Source organism: Elgaria multicarinata, chromosome 16 (genome assembly GCF_023053635.1).
Source record: "Elgaria multicarinata webbii isolate HBS135686 ecotype San Diego chromosome 16, rElgMul1.1.pri, whole genome shotgun sequence".
Classification (NCBI taxonomy): domain Eukaryota; kingdom Metazoa; phylum Chordata; class Lepidosauria; order Squamata; family Anguidae; genus Elgaria; species Elgaria multicarinata.
Window position 1 is genome coordinate 3,681,511 of NC_086186.1, and position 16,698 is coordinate 3,698,208.

A 16,698-nucleotide genomic window follows, 5' to 3' on the forward strand; every position below is an offset into this window, starting at 1 on the left:
GGATTCACCAGGCCCGCTCCTTTGTGTGCGGAGGACATTGTGCAGGGCTTTCTGCATGTATCATCCCAGACCCCCTCCGTGTGTGAAGGATCACTGCACATGGAGCCCCTTCCAATGCGCTCCAAATGCATGGGGTCACCGAATGCGCACATGAGGTGGTGGTGGTAGTGAAAACAGCCTCCCAACACACCTTGTATTTTGTGATGAGAAAGAGAGAGGCAAATTCATTGAACTGTCGGCTGAACTGTGCATCGTCTTTACTGCTTTTATATATTTGCCTTCCTGCCAAGGTTCTCAAGGTGGTTTTACACATTTAGAATGTTAGACGGTTACAAAAAAACAAATTAAGAGTGAGCTCTTTCAAGCTGATGGAAGGTTTTATCAGCAGCTCTCCCAGACTTGGCGTTCTCCTCTTCTGTCTTCCCTTACACCAACATTTCCCAACCTTCTGCTCTCCGGAGGTTATGAACTACAACACCCATCATCTAAAGACAGCAAAGCAAAGGCCACACTGGCTGGGGTTGATGGGAATTTTAATCTGGCACATCTGGAAGGCATCAGATTGGAGAAGGCTGATCTTGAGAGCTAGGAAGTCTCCTGTTTTTGGAACGTTACACCCATCTGAGCAGTGGTGAACAACATGTAGCCATCAGGTGTATCTTCCTCCCTTACTAGAACCCAATGGGGTCATCTTCCCATGAAGCTGATTGGTGGGAGATTCAGGAGAGATAAAAGGAAGGACTTCTTCACACGATGCAGAGATAAAACTATGGAGTTCAGTACCACAAGATATAGTGATGGCCACCAATTTGAATGGCTTTAAAAGGGGGTTGGATAAATTCCTGGCAGAAAAGGCTATCATTGGCTACTAATCCTGATAGTTATATACTTCCTCCAGTGTCAGAGGCAGTATGCCTTTGTACACCGGTTGCTGGGGGAAATGGGTGCTAGGACATAGCTTTTGCGCTCATGTCCTGCTTGTGGGTTTCCCCTGGGCAGCTGGTTGGTCACTGTGGGGGCTAAATGGACCCTTGGTCTGGTCCAGCATGGCTGCTCTTACGTTCTTAGTCAGCAACTGGCCCAAAGTCACCCATTGAGCTTCATGTCTGAGTGAGGACTGGAACCTAGATCTCCTGAGTCCCAGTCCAACGCTCTAAGGCACAACTGGCATAGATCTGACCATTCCTTTGTCAAGGCTGGACTGTGAGGGAAATGCAAGATCGTCAACAGCAAGCCACCGTTTCGCATTGTCTACTAGTGTGTGTCTGTGTTTCTGCATTCTTCTCTGTGTTAGAAAAGGGAGAAATCCAACAAAGCCCTTGGGAATCGTATCTAATAAATTTAATTACTGCTCAAATCATACAAATTTGAAACTACAAAATACAAAGTAAACAAGGGAAAGGAAAGGGAAGGGAGGAGTTTCACACACACACACACACAATTCTAATGGGACCAGGGTTTGTAATCGAAGCAAAAGCCCCAGGTATGGGCTGGCCAGTTGGGATTCAGGATGACATGTACGGTCACGTACGAGGCTGCTCTTAAGGCAACACGCATGGATGTTTACTATGCAGGGTTTCTCCTCTCGCACAACATCTGCCTGTTAATCCGCTCCTTCATCCCCCACGCGTGCGATGCTGGCTGGTATTTTTCACTCTCTTATGTAAATTCTTGTGCATACAACATCGTCCGCACCGAAGGTCTGGAGAGGAGAAGAAAGGGAGACAAACCCAGCAAAATCAGACACCAGGAACAATGTGAGGTTCCCCTTATTTCATAGGTGGATGATGTTTACGTTGGGGATTTAAAACGTTATTATTTTGGGAGGGAATTATCTTATCGATTTGCTTGTGGCCCAGCATTTTTTGTTTGTTTGGTGTTCCTTTCCCCCTCCCCCTCTCATTGGGTCAAGGTGTCTGCTTTTGAAAGGAAGCTATCTTGCCTTTTATACCTACCTGCACCCTGCTCTTTAACTATCCTGGCATCCTCTTTGACTTGTTTTACCTTTCCTAATCTGGGGGCCACTGAGGAATCAGAACCCAAAGATTTGCAGAAGTACAAAACCAAAACAAAAAGCTTGAGGAGTGAGCGTGCTCAGTAGTCTCAGGATGTTGGGTGTCTGCTGGAAGAGACAAACTGAAAGTAGGTGTGGGTGTGGGTGTTGGTGTTGATGGAGTATCCTAAAGAAGGACATGGTTGCCATCAACACAGAACCAGAGCACTTCTTGAAAAATGATGTTTCACTGCAAGGCATTGCAAGTCCTTCTTTGATTTCATTTTTAACATAGAAAGTCTCCTGAATTGGTTTTAAATCACCTTCAAGCAACTTGAAGAGATTTGACCTTCCTAGCTCACCCCTTCAACTTTGGAGAGGTTTCTTCTTTGCAATGGAATTGAGTCTCTATTGGACTTCCTCTGCAACTTTCCACTTGAGTGAGTGAGTGAGTGAGTGTGTGTGTGTGTGTGTGTGTGTGTGTGTGTGTGTGTGTTTTGCATGTGAAAGCACCCAAGTGATTTAACAACACTTTACAGGTCTCAGTGGATCTGCACCCCACTCAGGATTAAGCCAAGGGCCATCCCCCATCTCAACCACCCCATATCTTAACTATTCCAAGGCATGGCTGTTGATCGTATCTAGGAATGCTATCACAACCTGAATATACATTTACCCACTCAATGAGAAATAACGGGAAGCCTTCATTCTTATGGCACTTTCTTGGCTGGCTGCCTCGATTTCTTCTTCCATCTCAAGGGCTGGGGGAAAGTGTGTCCTTCAGTGCTAGAGTGATTTGGGGTCCTATTATGCCCACCCACTATGATGATATATTCCTCTTGTCTAGTTTATTGGGCTCTGCCACCTTTGACACACTGAAGAAAAGCACCCCGATAGCCCCCCAACTTTCTTTTAAGTCTAATCTCCAGGTTTAACTTTAGCCTATTGATTCTTGTTGTTGAACAAGGCTCCTGTCCTGATATGACTACTGCACCCACGTTCCTTTTAAGTACCAACCTCTTCAATTCCTCATCTACAGCTCGCGGCACCCTCAATAGCAATATATACATCCTCGCTTTCTCACAACACTTCTCCAAAATTTTCAATGGAGAGCAATATATAAATATTGTAAATAAATAAATAAATAAAATCTTTATTTTCCATCTGAATTTTCCCTTCTCTCTTAAGACTTTTTGGTCCCTTTTAACAGTGGCCATTTGTTATTACCTGCCTCTTGCCACGGTCTACCCTGTTCCCATTTTCAGGACCTGGAAACGTTTACGCTACACCCACGTTACAGAGCACCCCTGGCTTCTGCGACTTGATCTGGCAACGGCCGCTCGCTTTCAAGCTTCTCTCGGTCTCTCTTAAACCTCTTTGGGAGAAGGTCTTGGGGGCTGCAGGGGCCAAAATGCCTGCCTGATGTAGAATTCAAATACTTAAAAGGTTGTCACACAGAGGAGGGCCAGGATCTCTTCTCGATCCTCCCAGAGTGCAGGACACGGAATAACGGGCTGAAGTTACAGGAAGCCAGATTCCAGCTGGACAGCAGAAAAACTTCCTGACTGTTAGAGCAGTACGACAATGGAATCAGTTGCCTGGTGAGGTTGTGGCCTCTCCCACACTAGAGGCCTTCAAGAGGCAGCTGGACAACCATCTGTCTGGTATGCTTTAGGGTGGATCCCTGCATTAAGCAGGGGGTTGGACTCGATGGCCTTGTAGGCCCCTTCCAACTCTGCTATTCTATGATTCTATTCTTCCTGCCAGCCATGGAGTCTTAGGAGAGCCATTACAGCCTTTTAGACTGGGAGGGGGGGAACACCCAATGACTGGCAGTTTGGGAAGGGGGCATGGCCAAGGGAAAGAATGTAGCCATTTGGGAGACCCCACAGGGCCAGGTTTGGCCAATGCTCACGACCCCCCAGACCAGGACCTTTACGGTCAGGACTATATTACATTTAGGAGGAGGGCTTTCTCTGCTGTGGCACCCCGGCTGTGGAACGAGCTTCCCAGAGAGGTTCGCTTGGCACCTACAGTGTACGCGTTTCGTCGCCAGCTGAAGTCCTTTTGCTTTCTCAGCACTTTAACACTTAATTTAACTTAAATTTAAATTTTGCTGTTTTAATTCTATATTTTAACCTATATCATTTTTTATTTTTTTTGCTGTGTGGTTTTAATCCTGGTTGTTCTTTTTATATTGTATTTTGTATTCATGTTTTTAAATTGTTGGTTGTTTTTATGCTTTTCATGGTTTTAATTTTTGTGAACCGCCCAGAGAGCTTTGGCTATTGGGCGGTATAAAAATGTAATAAATAATAATAAAAATATATATATTTAAGTTTAGTTATAGGAAGAGGGGGGAAATGTGACACCCATTAAAGCATGGTTCAGTCAAAATGATGTCTTAAAAGGAAAGACACGGCCGCTTGAGATCAAAGCCATGCCTGCGCTCCCAGGCTGCCTGTTTGAACCTTCTCGCCTGCCGCGTTCCATTTCACAACGCAATTGTGCCATTTATAAAAATGTTCACTCATTCATTCATGCCCTGCAGCTCACCGGCAGCTTTAATCAGGTGTGTGGAGTGTGTGTGTGTGTGTGGGGGGGGTGATTATTATTATTTTACTTTCTGGGGAAACGAAAGAGCACGTGAGCTTTCTGGAAGTTCTGATCTTTGACTCCAGTGATAATTGATTTGAAGCCCCACACCCTGGTGTGATCTGTGAAGTGTGAAAAATTTGGTTTGAGGCTGTCTTGAAAGAAAGAAAGAAAGAAAGAAAGAAAACTCTGCTTTCATCAGGAAAGTGAAAGTGGGGGATTTGCCCTGTTTTGAAGCATTTGCTGGCTAGAATATACGAAGGACTCTAAGGAAAGGTTCCAGTGCATGTGAAGGGCCTTGTGAAGGCACCTCTTGGGATTTCCTCCTTATGAAAGTGGGGGAGCGGGGGACAGGAGAAAACAATGTAAATTTCAAAATTAGTTAAACATCGAACTTTTTAGAATTGTATGAAGCGCTGACAAGTTTTAAGGCTCGTCTTGCGGGTCTGGGGTCAAACTCCACATGTGCAGGGCAGCTATCTGTGTGCTCCATGTGTCTGCCCCGTTCACATTTAAAGGAGAAGGTTTCAGGTAATTTTTTTATTGCAACATGGGCAGTGGGCCCCTGGTCTTCCCCCTCCTGAGCTGGCTCCAGGTTTGAGGACCCCTTGGCAGGGGGGGGGGGGCATATCTGGTGTCATTCATGTGCAGCAGCCAGTGGAGACTGGTGACTCCAGTAGCAGTGGGGCAATGAATCTGCTCTGAGTTCCAGTCAGAACTCTAAAGGAGCCTGCCCAAGGCGCTTCGCACCAAATACACCTTCACTTTGATAGGTGCTTCACACCTAGTAAAGCATCTTGGAGATCTCCTTTAGAGTTCTCACTGATTCTAACGGAAACCTGGAGCGGATTTAGCACCCCACTGACAGCAGAGCCACCCACCTCCACTGTCAGGAGGCCATTGGCATCTCGCGTTGAAAAGATCTCAGCTAGCCGGTGTTAGGGAAGACTTTCTGGACTTGAGAGCCGGTCAGTATAGATCCTACTAGGCCAGGTGGATACATTGTCTCCCCTGAGTTTCCTATTCTTGCTGTTTATATTCATTAGCAGTGGCCGCTTTCAGGATGCAGGTATTTTAACATGCTTAATAAGGGTATGATACATATTTATGAGCCAGCTTGTGCTGTGGGATAGATATAATAGAGAAAGATGGTGTCCATGTTAGGGCTGTGTTCTGCTCCGTTTTGGGGCATAGAAGTGGGAGCAGAGAGGCCCAATTCGCCTCTGCCAAAGGCGGATCCGAATCGGGTCAGGGGAGCTGCGGATTAAGGCGAAGCGGTTTGCCTCCATCCGGAGCTCCGAACGCAGGTAAGTGGGGGGAGGTGGGCTCACCTGGCGCTGCTGCAATCCGTGCGGCGACGGCGGCAGAACCAGGTAAGGGGGGGAGGGGGCTTACCTGTGTCCGTCGTGGTCCGTCGCAGGCTTCAACCGAGGCCTGGGCCTCGGTTGAAGCCATGATGGACAGCAACGGAGGCAGGTAAGTGGGGGGTGGGGGGCTTACCTGTCTCTGCTGCCGCTGCAGTCCATGTGGCAATGGCGGCAGAGCCAGGTAAGTGGGGAGGGGGGCTTATTCAGCCCCTATTTTTCCCCCTTCCCCACTTACCTGTCTCCGCTGTCCGCCACGGAGGCAAGTAAGTAGGGGGCAAAATCTTGATCCTCCCTTCCGGATCTCTCTCCGTGGAGCGGGGGAGGGTTGGAGTGATCCAAAAGTTCAGTATCGGGCCCGATCCAAAAGTTCAGTATTGGGCCACAAAGCGGTTCAGGGGGTCCATGCACAGCCCTAGTCCATGTACCCAGGCCACGGAACCCCTCCTTACAATTCAGGTGACTGAAAAGTTAAGAAGTCCTTACCAAAATGAGCTCGTCTCCGGCCAGTTCTCTCGTCCAGTATGTTTTGGGGCCCGCACCTTCCAGAAGAGTTTGTTTGCAGTAGATCTTGTTTTCATTCTCCCAAGTGGCTAAACTCTGCAAGCAAAGAACAGTCCCTCCCCAACCCCATTGGAGGGGAAGGAGAAAAAGGAATTAGCTGTCTTAATTATATTCCAGCAAGCAGATGCCAGAATGGATAATGGCTGCAGAAAACAAATAACAGAAGGCAGAAGAGGAAAAGGGCAAAATTACACATAATGGCCCAGAGTGGTAAAGTCAAAGATGCCATCTTTCACCCCCCACTCAACAGACACCCTCTAATCATGTGTCCGTTGAGTTAGGGAGAACTGATATTTGTTAGCCAGGAATTGAGCCTCCATCAGCAGGAGTTAAGCACAGATCCACATCTGGAGGAGCATCTGCATTGATATCCTCCTCAGTATCAAGGCTGCTATCTGGGAATGTCACATCTGGGGAAGGCAGCACGAATGGCTATGTGCAGCTTGCGATAGATGGGGCTGCTCAGAGAGCAAAACTGGGCGTTGGGGGGGGGGGGCAATGTCCCGGTTGCTGATCCTTCTCAGGCTGTTTTTAATCATTCGGCACCCACCCCCAGCCAGGCCCCATACCTGGAAGAAAGCCCCATCTTCAGCCAGGGAGGATTGGTCCCTGAGGAGCATTTAAGGAGACAATCAACAGACATAGGAAGAGTTGAATACCTCTCTGTTTCTGGCCTCCAGTTTTCCTCTGCAAGCATTTCACTGGCACTGTTGTACAATGGTTAGTGTGTTGGAGACTATAGCAACTTTGGAAGCTGCTTTAGACTGAGTCAGACCCTGGGTCCATCTTGCCCAGTATAGTCTAGACAGCGACTGGCAGCCATGGCGCTCCAGGCTTTCAGGCAGGAGTTTTTCCAGCCCTACTGGGGGATGCTGCCAGAGGTCCAACCTGAGGCCATCTGCAATTCAGGGGCTCCACCACTGACCGTTGGTCCCTCTTACGAGAAGTTCCAGGATAGTTTGAGTTTGAATCCCCTGTTCAGCATGATGCTCACGGAAGAAATCTGTATGCCCTTCTCAGCTCTTTTGTGGGAAGGGTTAAAGACATTTATCATGGGTTTTGCTTTTTATTAGCAAATGCAGGTCACTGGTAAGTTAGACTTGCAGTCTGAATTTATTCCTACATGCATGCAAATTTCAGTAATACACATATTTAAATGTGCTTAAGTCTGTAGAAAAAGATCCAGCTCCTTACTGTTCGAGGCAGGGGAGGAGATTTAGAAAGTGTCATTTGTGAAATATATGGCATTAAATGCTCTGATGCCATTAGAACTGTTATATATGTTGAGAGGTGAACAAACCTTAATTCTCTGAGCTTGTTTGCTTAAAAATGGTTCAATTTTTATATTGGGTGGTGTGTGTGTTTTGGTCTTACAGTATGAGTTAATGGTACTGTTTGAGTTGGAGATTCTATGAGAGAGAGAAAACAAGGTGTTAAGAGAATGACATTCAGCAAGCGGATACTTTAACGTCCTGGAAGTGGGTTTTTTGTTTGTTTGTTTTTGGTTTTTTTGGAAAAGTCGATATCTCAAATGCAAAATACAGAATGGTTACATTTATGAAGAGTTAGGTTTGAATTCTGAGATTTCCCCCAGTTTCATGCTGATGCAAAACTTCATTTCCTGTCTCAGTGGGATAATCTGAAAATGGAGGCAGGGAAGCCTGTGTGAAAAGATGTGTTTTCAGGAGGTGTTTAAGATGCGACTTTTTCTGCCTCCCGGATTGCACGAGGGATGGTTTTCCAGAGGGTGGATGCCGCTACAGAGAAGCCAGGATCTTCATAGCAACATGTCAAGAAATACTTTTGTAAGCTGCCGTGAGAGCTTTTTTGGCTGAATGGCGGCATAAAAATCCTTAAATAAATAAATAAATAAAACATTTCGTTCATTTTGGAATGACCAGCAAGGCCTCCTCTGATAAGCTGAAAGGCTGCCTGGGAATGAGAAGCTGATGAGCCTGTGGCCAGACTCAGTATGAAGCTGCTTCCTACATTCCTATGGAAGGTTCCAGTTCTCCCTGAATGCACCATCTCCCTTGATCACAAAAGCATCACATCCATTTATTCATTAAAAATGCATTTAATGCCACATCTTGTCATGTCAGATTCAGTAAACAAATGCCACCCATTGCAAAGAGGGAATTCCTGCCCTATGTGATGCCTTCAGACAAGGCTGGGTAGTTCTCAGTGTGTGAAGAGGCTTTTTAGGAACATCAGAAACACGTAACTTCCACTTTTAACTTCAGAACTACAAGCTAACCAAACAAACCCCATTCAAGAGTGTATTGCGGGGGTGGGCAGAAAGTTCTCCAGATGTTTTGGACTTCAGCCCTCAGAGTTTGTGACTATTGGCCATGCTGGCAAGGGCTTCTGGGAATTGAAGTCAAACATCTGGTAACACTGCACTTAGGGGAGATGACCCTACCACAACACTGCTGCTTCTTGCCCCTATAGATACTTTTCACAGCACATCCGCTCACTTAGCCCCTGATTTCTTCAACGCTGTACCCCTCATTTCCTTCACTTACCCATCCCTTCGATTCCTATATCTCCGTCTACTACTCACTACCGTTCCTGACTATTCAGCCACCCTTTTTCTGACATTCCTGCCCCATTGGTCCCTTGTGGTCTAGAGTGTCTTCTCTTTCAGTTTCTCTATCGTTGGCTTGCCCCCAGCTCCGATTGTCTTCTTCCTACAGCCTGGGAGACTTTACTCCCAGCCAGGTGTACAACACTCCCTTCCCTCATAGAAGCTGCACAGCAGCTATTCTGTTGCTGCTCATTCCCTGAGCCGTTGTGCTGTCACAATATGTTCACCAACATTCCATCTGCTCAGCCAGTCTGAATCAGAAACCTCACTGCTTACACTCATTCTGCAATGCAGATTGGAAGGTTTTGACTTGGTTGGGTTAGACTGCAGATCTGTCACTGGTTGGTATAATTGTGCTCTGCTGGCTAGAAAATTCTGGGAGTTGTAGTCCAACACACCTAGAAGGCACCAGGGTAGGGGAGGCTGGTGTCTAGCTTCAGTAATTACAAGCCCTGTTCAACACATGATGCACAGCCTGCACATGGACTGTATATAACTGTTCAGAAAGAGGTCCCACTGAACTTGGCAGGACCTACTCCCTAATTCAGGGCTGGCAAAGTTGTAGCCCTCCAGATGAGGCTGGACTACAGTTCCCATCACCCACGATCACTGACCATGCTGACTGGAGATGATGGGAGTTGAGAATTAACAGCATTGGGAAGTCAACAGATTCACCACCCCTGAATTAAGAAGTTGAAGGTGAGAACATGATTTTAAAAAAATGGTTGTGGAATTGCAACTCACTAAAGTCGCAATCCTATGTCGGACACTCAGTAGGCCCTAACTAGTGTGCAGAGGATTGTGCAGCCTGACTGTGTACCAACCCACACCCCTGGGACATCGTTCTTCCATCATGCTGTTGCTTTCAACTCTCCGCAACATGTTTCCCTGTCTCCAGTTAGGACCGTACCACAGCAGCTGCCATAATGGGAAAACAAAGATGCTACATCCTAGCCACTGCCGTTGTTGCCTGCTGCTGTGACAGAGGTGTAACATTATCAATTCAGAGAGCAAGTTGGAGAATAAGTTGTGACAAAATCAATGTGACAGAACTTTCCGCATCTCTGAACAGTAATGCAAGGTGCAAAGCAATGGAACCATTTCCTTAAAGGTGGGTGGGTGTTTTCCCACACAAAAAGATAACACAAAATGAAATGTTCCACAAGGGGATTCCTAACATACTTGCTTCATAGTGTGGGGGATTTTGTAGGGGCCGGAGTTTTGGAAAGGGGTCCCCCCTCCACTGTGATTTCTCTGCTGACAGCTGCCCCTTCTCCCTGTATTAATTACAGGGGTGGGGGAGGGCACTGATGATGATGCACGGTTGTCAATGTAATGTGTAGCATATTGTCCTTTGGAGTTTATGTCACTCAAATGGAGCATCTCCTTACACAAACGATACAAAGAGGAACATCTTTCATCCAGACATGGCTTTGATGAGGTTTTTTTAGGATCTGAAGTCAGGCTAGACTAAAATAACTTTTCAGCAACTAAACTTGATGTTATTTGCAGCTAGATTCCTCAGTCATTTGCTTTCAGTTCTATTTAAATTGAGATAAATCATCCCTAAACTGGTTTCTGTACTGATGACCACTGGGTTGAAACCAGTTTACTCCGCAGATGTAAATGGGACCAGGGCTCCATTCCTAAAAGCCTGAGCGATCTTACAAGAAAATATGTTCTATTGAATCTGGTGGTACTTTGTTTTTAAGAAAACATGTTGAAGAACTGGTTGTTAATAACTGCATAACCTGAAGAAAAAGAAGTCCCACCCGGGGGGGGGGGGATTTCTTTCCACATAATGGTCATGATCCAGCAGATTTTGTTCATAAATATCATTATGTGATTCCCCATTATTAGCTGCAAAGAAGGAAACTCTGATCATGGTTACCCTCAGTTGCATGGAGCTCAGCCTGACAGTCTCTTTGTTTAGGATTATTAGGACAGCAGTTGGTTTAAATTCGAGGGTTTGGGCTTGGCTACTTTGTGGCTGGGACGGGCCGCTCTATGGCTAAGCTTGCTTCTAGAAGACTCCGATCCTATGCCCACTTGCCTGGCAGGATGTCCCACTGAACTCAGTGAGACTTTCTTCTCAGCTTACTGCACTGTGTAAACCCCTCACAGCACCTCTTAGGATTGAAGCGGCGCCATAAAATGTACGAGGGTTTTTGTTTTACTGTAAAATTGCTAAATACAAAAATATGGTGGTAAATAAACGCTCCCAAGGACCAAGTGAAAAGTCTTCGCATAAACCCCAAAAGAAGAAAAATGTAGTAAAATGGCCTCGTGAAGCCCTGGGATCCATCTGCGACTGTCTTCCCCAACTTCTCTTTTAAAATCTCAACTTGACTCAACAAAATAAGCAAATTGCCAGATGGAAAGGGATTTCTGACGCACGGACAAGAGACGTTGGGGACGTGATGGATGAGGCTGAGATGATGGAGTCAACGGGTAGAGGGCGGGCGCCATTGTCCTAATGCACGGGACACTTTGCCATTTGGCAGGGGGAGGGGAGCGGAGACAAAATCTGGGACAATGAAGTCGATTTGAGGTTCTAAAACCCAGTAACGGATGTCAGCCCTCCCCCCAAACGAACTAGTAGATTAAAAACATCAAATAATATGTAGCATTGGGAGGATTTCCCAGAGAATCCAGATTAGAAAGATCCAGATCAACAGCAGTTTTACACTCCTTTATTTCCTCCAAAAACAAAATGAAGAAGGGTCCCAAATTAGTCCCAAGCCCAAAAGACTCCTAACTAGGACAAAACTTGGCCCATATTTTGGAGCTATTGGCAACAGCAAGGAAGTCTTGATTTTTGTTTATTTTTAAAGGCATATGGTATGTTGTATACCACTGCAACAATATTAATTTGCACTACCGGCCTGCTGGGAATGTGGTTCTGCCGAATGTTGAGAAGAGGAGCGTTTTCAGAACTGTTGGGAGGCCTCCGGATGCTTATGCCTGAGGGCTGTCACTAGCCACCATGGGCGCAAGTCATTACACCAAAGCTGTTCCCAACAGGCTCTGCTTTCAGGCATTTAGAAGCATGCTATAGGACAAACCTTCCCCAACCTGGTGCCCAGCTGGCATGGTCATTGGAGGGCGCTAGATTAGGAAAGGCTGCTGCACAAGGTCTTGCCCTCAGCTGAGTTATTTTATTTCTTTATGGGTAACATTTATATCCTGCTTTTCCTCCAAGGATCCCAAGGTAGAGTAGGGTAGGCTGAGAGTCTGTGAGTGGCCCAAAGTCACCCAGGGAGCTTCCATGGCCAAGTGGGGACTAGAACCCGGGTCCCCCGTCTTAATCCAACACTTTGAACACTACGCCACACTTTCTCTCAGTTCTAGGAAGCTAGGAGGATCTGCTAGGTGGAAACTTCACCTCGTCCCAGAAAGACCTCTTGTTCCGTCTGAAAGGGTCCCCTCGCAAACCAGAGGCACTTGAGAACTCGATGGCCTTATAGGCCCCTTCCAACTCTTCGATTCTAACTCAACTGGCAGCATGTGAATCCCCTAGATTCCTGAGTGGGCCGTTTTCCTTTTGTAAGAGTTCCCGCTCAGCCTACGACGCGCCCTGCTCTGAACGGCAGCGCTTCTTACCCGGCATTTCCGGCCGTCCACCGTTTCCTCCTCGAAGCTCTCCCCGACTTTGAAGTTGATCTCGGTGGTGCGGACGGTGGTGGAGGTCTTGATGTAGAACTGGTCGCCGTCTTGGCGGATCTCCACGTGCGGTTTGGAGGCGGCCGCCACGGCCACTTTCCTGAGCATGGCGTTGACCCCTGTGGGCAAAGATCAGCAAGGGACGGTGGTGATGCCAAACCCGGGGTGTGTGTGTGGGGCGAGTCCGTGCCCTCCGGGCTTCAGGGGCTAAAAGTGGGCTGCTCCGCTTGCTTCACGAGGCGCCAAGCCGGCTCTGCTGCTGCACCTGGGGCTCCTGTCCATTGCAATGAGCGGTAGCCCCAAAATCCTGCCCTGTCCGGCACCAACCCATTTCTTTGGACTGCCCCGCAGCCAAGCTGCGAGAGGCTGCGCATGTTTACGCGGGAGCAACTGCTGCTGTGTTCAGTGGGGCTTACTCCCAGGTAAATGTTACCGGAGCGTGGCTTCAGCCGCCCTCGGGTACCAAATCGTCATCAAACGGTTTATTTCGTGATGTGTTTAAAGGCGAGAATCCCCTGCGCGTCCGACCCTCTCACTACGCGGAATTCCTGGCAGGAGTAAGGGCGGTGGGGGGGGGGGGGAGAGAATCTCTCTAGCCCTGCGCGTGAGAACCGTCTAATGTTTCTAAAGCGCTCGAGGGGCTTACTCTCGAGTAAACGCGGTTACGCCACTCTCCGGAACGCGCCCCGTTGGACACCGCTGCATTTCACTCCGAGTAAACGTCCTCCGGACCCGGCCGCAGTGCCGCGCACCGTTTCCCGGGGCTTAGCCCCTCGGGCGCCAGCCCGGTCAGCCCCGATTCTCGCCCGGGCGCGCTCCTTGTCCCCGGCTGCCGCGCTGCGCAAGAGCCGCGCCAGGAGCGCTCCGGGCCGGATCCGCCTGCGCTGCCCGACGCAGCGCCCCGCCGCCGCGGCCGCCTGCCTGCCTGCCTGCCTGCCTGCCTGCTGCCCAGCGCCTCGCGGAGCACCTGGGCACAAGCAGCCCCGCGCGCCCACCCGCGGGGGTCCCAATCCCACGCCTCACCCAACACTTTGAGGAGCTCGTCAAAATGCTCGCTGCTCCTCATCTTCCAAGTCCCGGCGAAGTTGGGCATGGCTGGCGCTGGCTGGCTGGCTGGCTGGCGGCGGGCGGGCGGGCGAGCAGAAGCCGGATCCAGCGGCGGCCCGAGGGCTGGGCGAGCGCGAGGCGGCAGAGCGGGCGCGGCGCGGCCAAGCAGGAGCGGCTCTCCTCCTCCTCCTCCTCCTCCTCCTCCTCCTCTTCCTCCTCCGTCTGTCCGCGCACAACTTGCGAGCTGCCCGAGCAGGGACGCGCTCGTCCCCTCCCCTCCCCTCCCCTCCCCCCGCGTCTCCTCCCCTCCCGCGAGGACTCCCCTCCGCTCGCCCGTCCATCCATCCATCCATCCATCCATCTGCGCCTCCCCTCCCCGCGCGCCCACCACCCTCCCATCCATCACCGGGCCGCCGCGCACGTCTTGCCTCCTGCATCCCCAGGACCAGCCCGGCCGTCATCCATCACTGCCGCCGCCTCCTGCTGCCGTTCGGCCGCCGCCTGGGGTTTCCCTCGCTCCCGAACGGAGATTCCCTCTGTCCCCCCCTCCATCCCCACAACATGGCAATTGAACCTCGCTTTGCAGCTGGGAGAGACCCTGAGATGGAGATCCATCGGCGGATGGGGAAGCCTCAAAGGGGGGGGGGAGGGGGGGCGCCTCTCTTGCTTTTTCCTTCCAAGTACTGGACCAACAGCTTGCAGCTGAAAGATTGGACCCCCAACCTGCACGGCCTTAAAAGGGGATTAGATACACACATAGAGCCTCCTTCCCTCAGTTTTCCAGTGGTGTTGGGCTACAAGTGCGCCCATAATCCTCAGACAACAACCCCCATCATCAACATCCAGATTCCAAAGCCCTTCATCCCCAGATTCCAAACCCCATCATCCTCAGACTACAATCTCCATTTCATGTCCTACATTTCTATACTGCCCACTAGTGAAAGCTCTCCAGGGCCGGGCTGTGATTCGGCGCCTGGTATCAGAGATCCTTCTGGGCTGATAGCAGTTATCAAATCCGGCAGGGGATCTACACTATTGCTTTTAAAGCGCTTTAAATGGGCTTTGAAAACGTTTTGAAACCTGTATATGCAGTGTGTCCTGGGCCCCAACAGTTGTCAAAACTGTTATAAAGCGCTTTAAAGCAGTAGTGTAGATCCCCCACTAGCCTGGGGTGTCTGCATGCAAACCAGGTGCTGTAGGCCAGAACTATGAACCCTCTCCTTCTGCTGAAGTTTCCCCTCGCACAGGCACGGGCCCGGTTTTCTACACGTTTGCGAATCTGCCTCCGTTCTCCAGAGAGCGTTCTCCAGCAGTCGTGAATGGTAGTGAAAAAGAAATGGGCACAAACTGGAAAGTTGTTCCCATCCATGTTGTGAGTGACAAGGGAGACCGTGCTCCTTTCCTGATTTTTCTTTTAAGGGTTAGACCAGCATGGAATAACGATACTTGATGCAACTTATTGTAAGAAGGACTTGTATTTAGTTTAAAATATGTAACTGGCTTATAGTCCAAAAATGGATCTTCAGTGCAGCTAGGAAGGAAAGGAAAGAAACTTCTCATGCAAGCACTTGAGTCATTGCTGACTCCTAGAGGGACGCCTGCTTTCGCTGACATTTTCTTGGCAGACTTTGTAGCAGGATGGTTTGCCATTGCCTTCCCCAGTCGTGGCTACCTTTCCCCTAGCTAGCTGGGTACTCATTTTACCGACCTCGGAAGGAGGGAAGGCTGAGTCGACCTAAGCCGGCTGCCTGAGAACCAGCTTCCGCTGGGATTGAACTCAGGCTGTGGGGAGAGTTTTGGCTGCAGTAACTGCCGCTTACCACTCTGCGCCACACAGTTAAAATATCACACACACACACACACACACACACACACAGTTTAAAATGAAATAGTCACAAAAACAACCCTATGAAACCAATGAATCGATCCCAGTCCAAATGAAGAAGGATCAGCAGTATCTGAAATATCATCTTCTGGACACAAACGCTTCTTGAACAGAAAGACAAACAAAAACGGTACAGGAGGGAAGGGAAAGAAATGGATTTCTCCAAGGGGGAGGGGCTGCTCTACTGAAATATCACTCAAGCCTCCAAGCCCCAAGTTCTGATGATGGAATCATGATTCCATGATGAACGGCAGCCCTTGTTGCCTGCAATTAAAGAGTTTCTCATTGGCCTTGCTCGTCCCTGCCCATGCAGAACGTTAAGAGCCCTGTGACTGTGAGGCCTCCATTAATTAAACAGGACGTCTCCTGAAAGTCAGAAGATGAGCTGGGATGGTGGAGATGATGATGGCTAGGAAGAACAGAGCAATTAACAGGAACAGGCGGTAATGAAGCCAGCAGCAGGCGAGGGGCACATGTGCGAGTCACAGGCCTCGCTCTCGGACTCATCAGTCCACAGACAAATCTTCATGCGCCAATCAGAGAAAAGGAAGGACTTCTTGGCACAGCACATTCTTCAGGACCGTTATTTAATTTGGGAGGGACGGAACCCAGAAAGAGATCAACCGTTCTCTTTCAAATATCTGTTTCTAACGTCAATGTGCCCACTGTTGGAGGCGAGGTGCCGTCCTGTATGTGGGTCACCCATTGGATCTGGGGCTTCCTTCCACTTTCCCTATGAACGAAGGCTGAGCTTTCTAGAAACTGCCCCTCTACAACAGTTGTGTCTTTTATTTACCTGAATCCCCCCAGGCCCTCCTTTCAGTCTGCAGATGGATCTCATCCATCTTCCCAAAAGTGTCTCGGAGACAAAGGGAAGTAACATATGTACAGATGGAGCCGGGGCCCGTTCAATCATCCATCCAAATCAGCGGACCAATAATGGGACCCAAAGTATCCCCCTGTGTTTATTGACTGGCTCTCATGGAGTCACATAAGATTG

At 49.0% G+C, this 16,698-nt stretch overlaps 1 protein-coding gene across 1 annotated transcript; it reads right to left on the minus strand.

Annotated features, from left to right (window-relative positions):
- Positions 1–1,586: 1,586 nt before the first annotated feature.
- Positions 1,587–12,880, minus strand: CRABP1 (cellular retinoic acid binding protein 1). Its single transcript, XM_063142315.1, has 3 exons — positions 12,707–12,880; positions 6,439–6,552; positions 1,587–1,702 (listed from the first exon to the last, which is right to left on the minus strand). The coding sequence occupies exons 1-3, from the start codon at positions 12,872–12,874 to the stop codon at positions 1,652–1,654; spliced, it is 333 nt and encodes a 110-aa protein (XP_062998385.1). The 5' UTR covers positions 12,875–12,880; the 3' UTR covers positions 1,587–1,651.
- Between the last annotated feature and the right edge of the window lie 3,818 nt (positions 12,881–16,698).

Coding starts and splice junctions, on each gene's coding strand:
- CRABP1 (XM_063142315.1), bottom strand. CDS start 12,874: ATGCTCAGGAAAGTGGCCGTGGCGGCCGCCTCCAAACCGCACGTGGAG. Junction 6,553..12,706: donor TGGACGGCCGGAAATGCCGG/GTAAGAAGCGCT, acceptor CTTTGCTTGCAG/AGTTTAGCCACTTGGGAGAA. Junction 1,703..6,438: donor CCGGAGACGAGCTCATTTTG/GTAAGGACTTCT, acceptor TCTCCTCTCCAG/ACCTTCGGTGCGGACGATGT.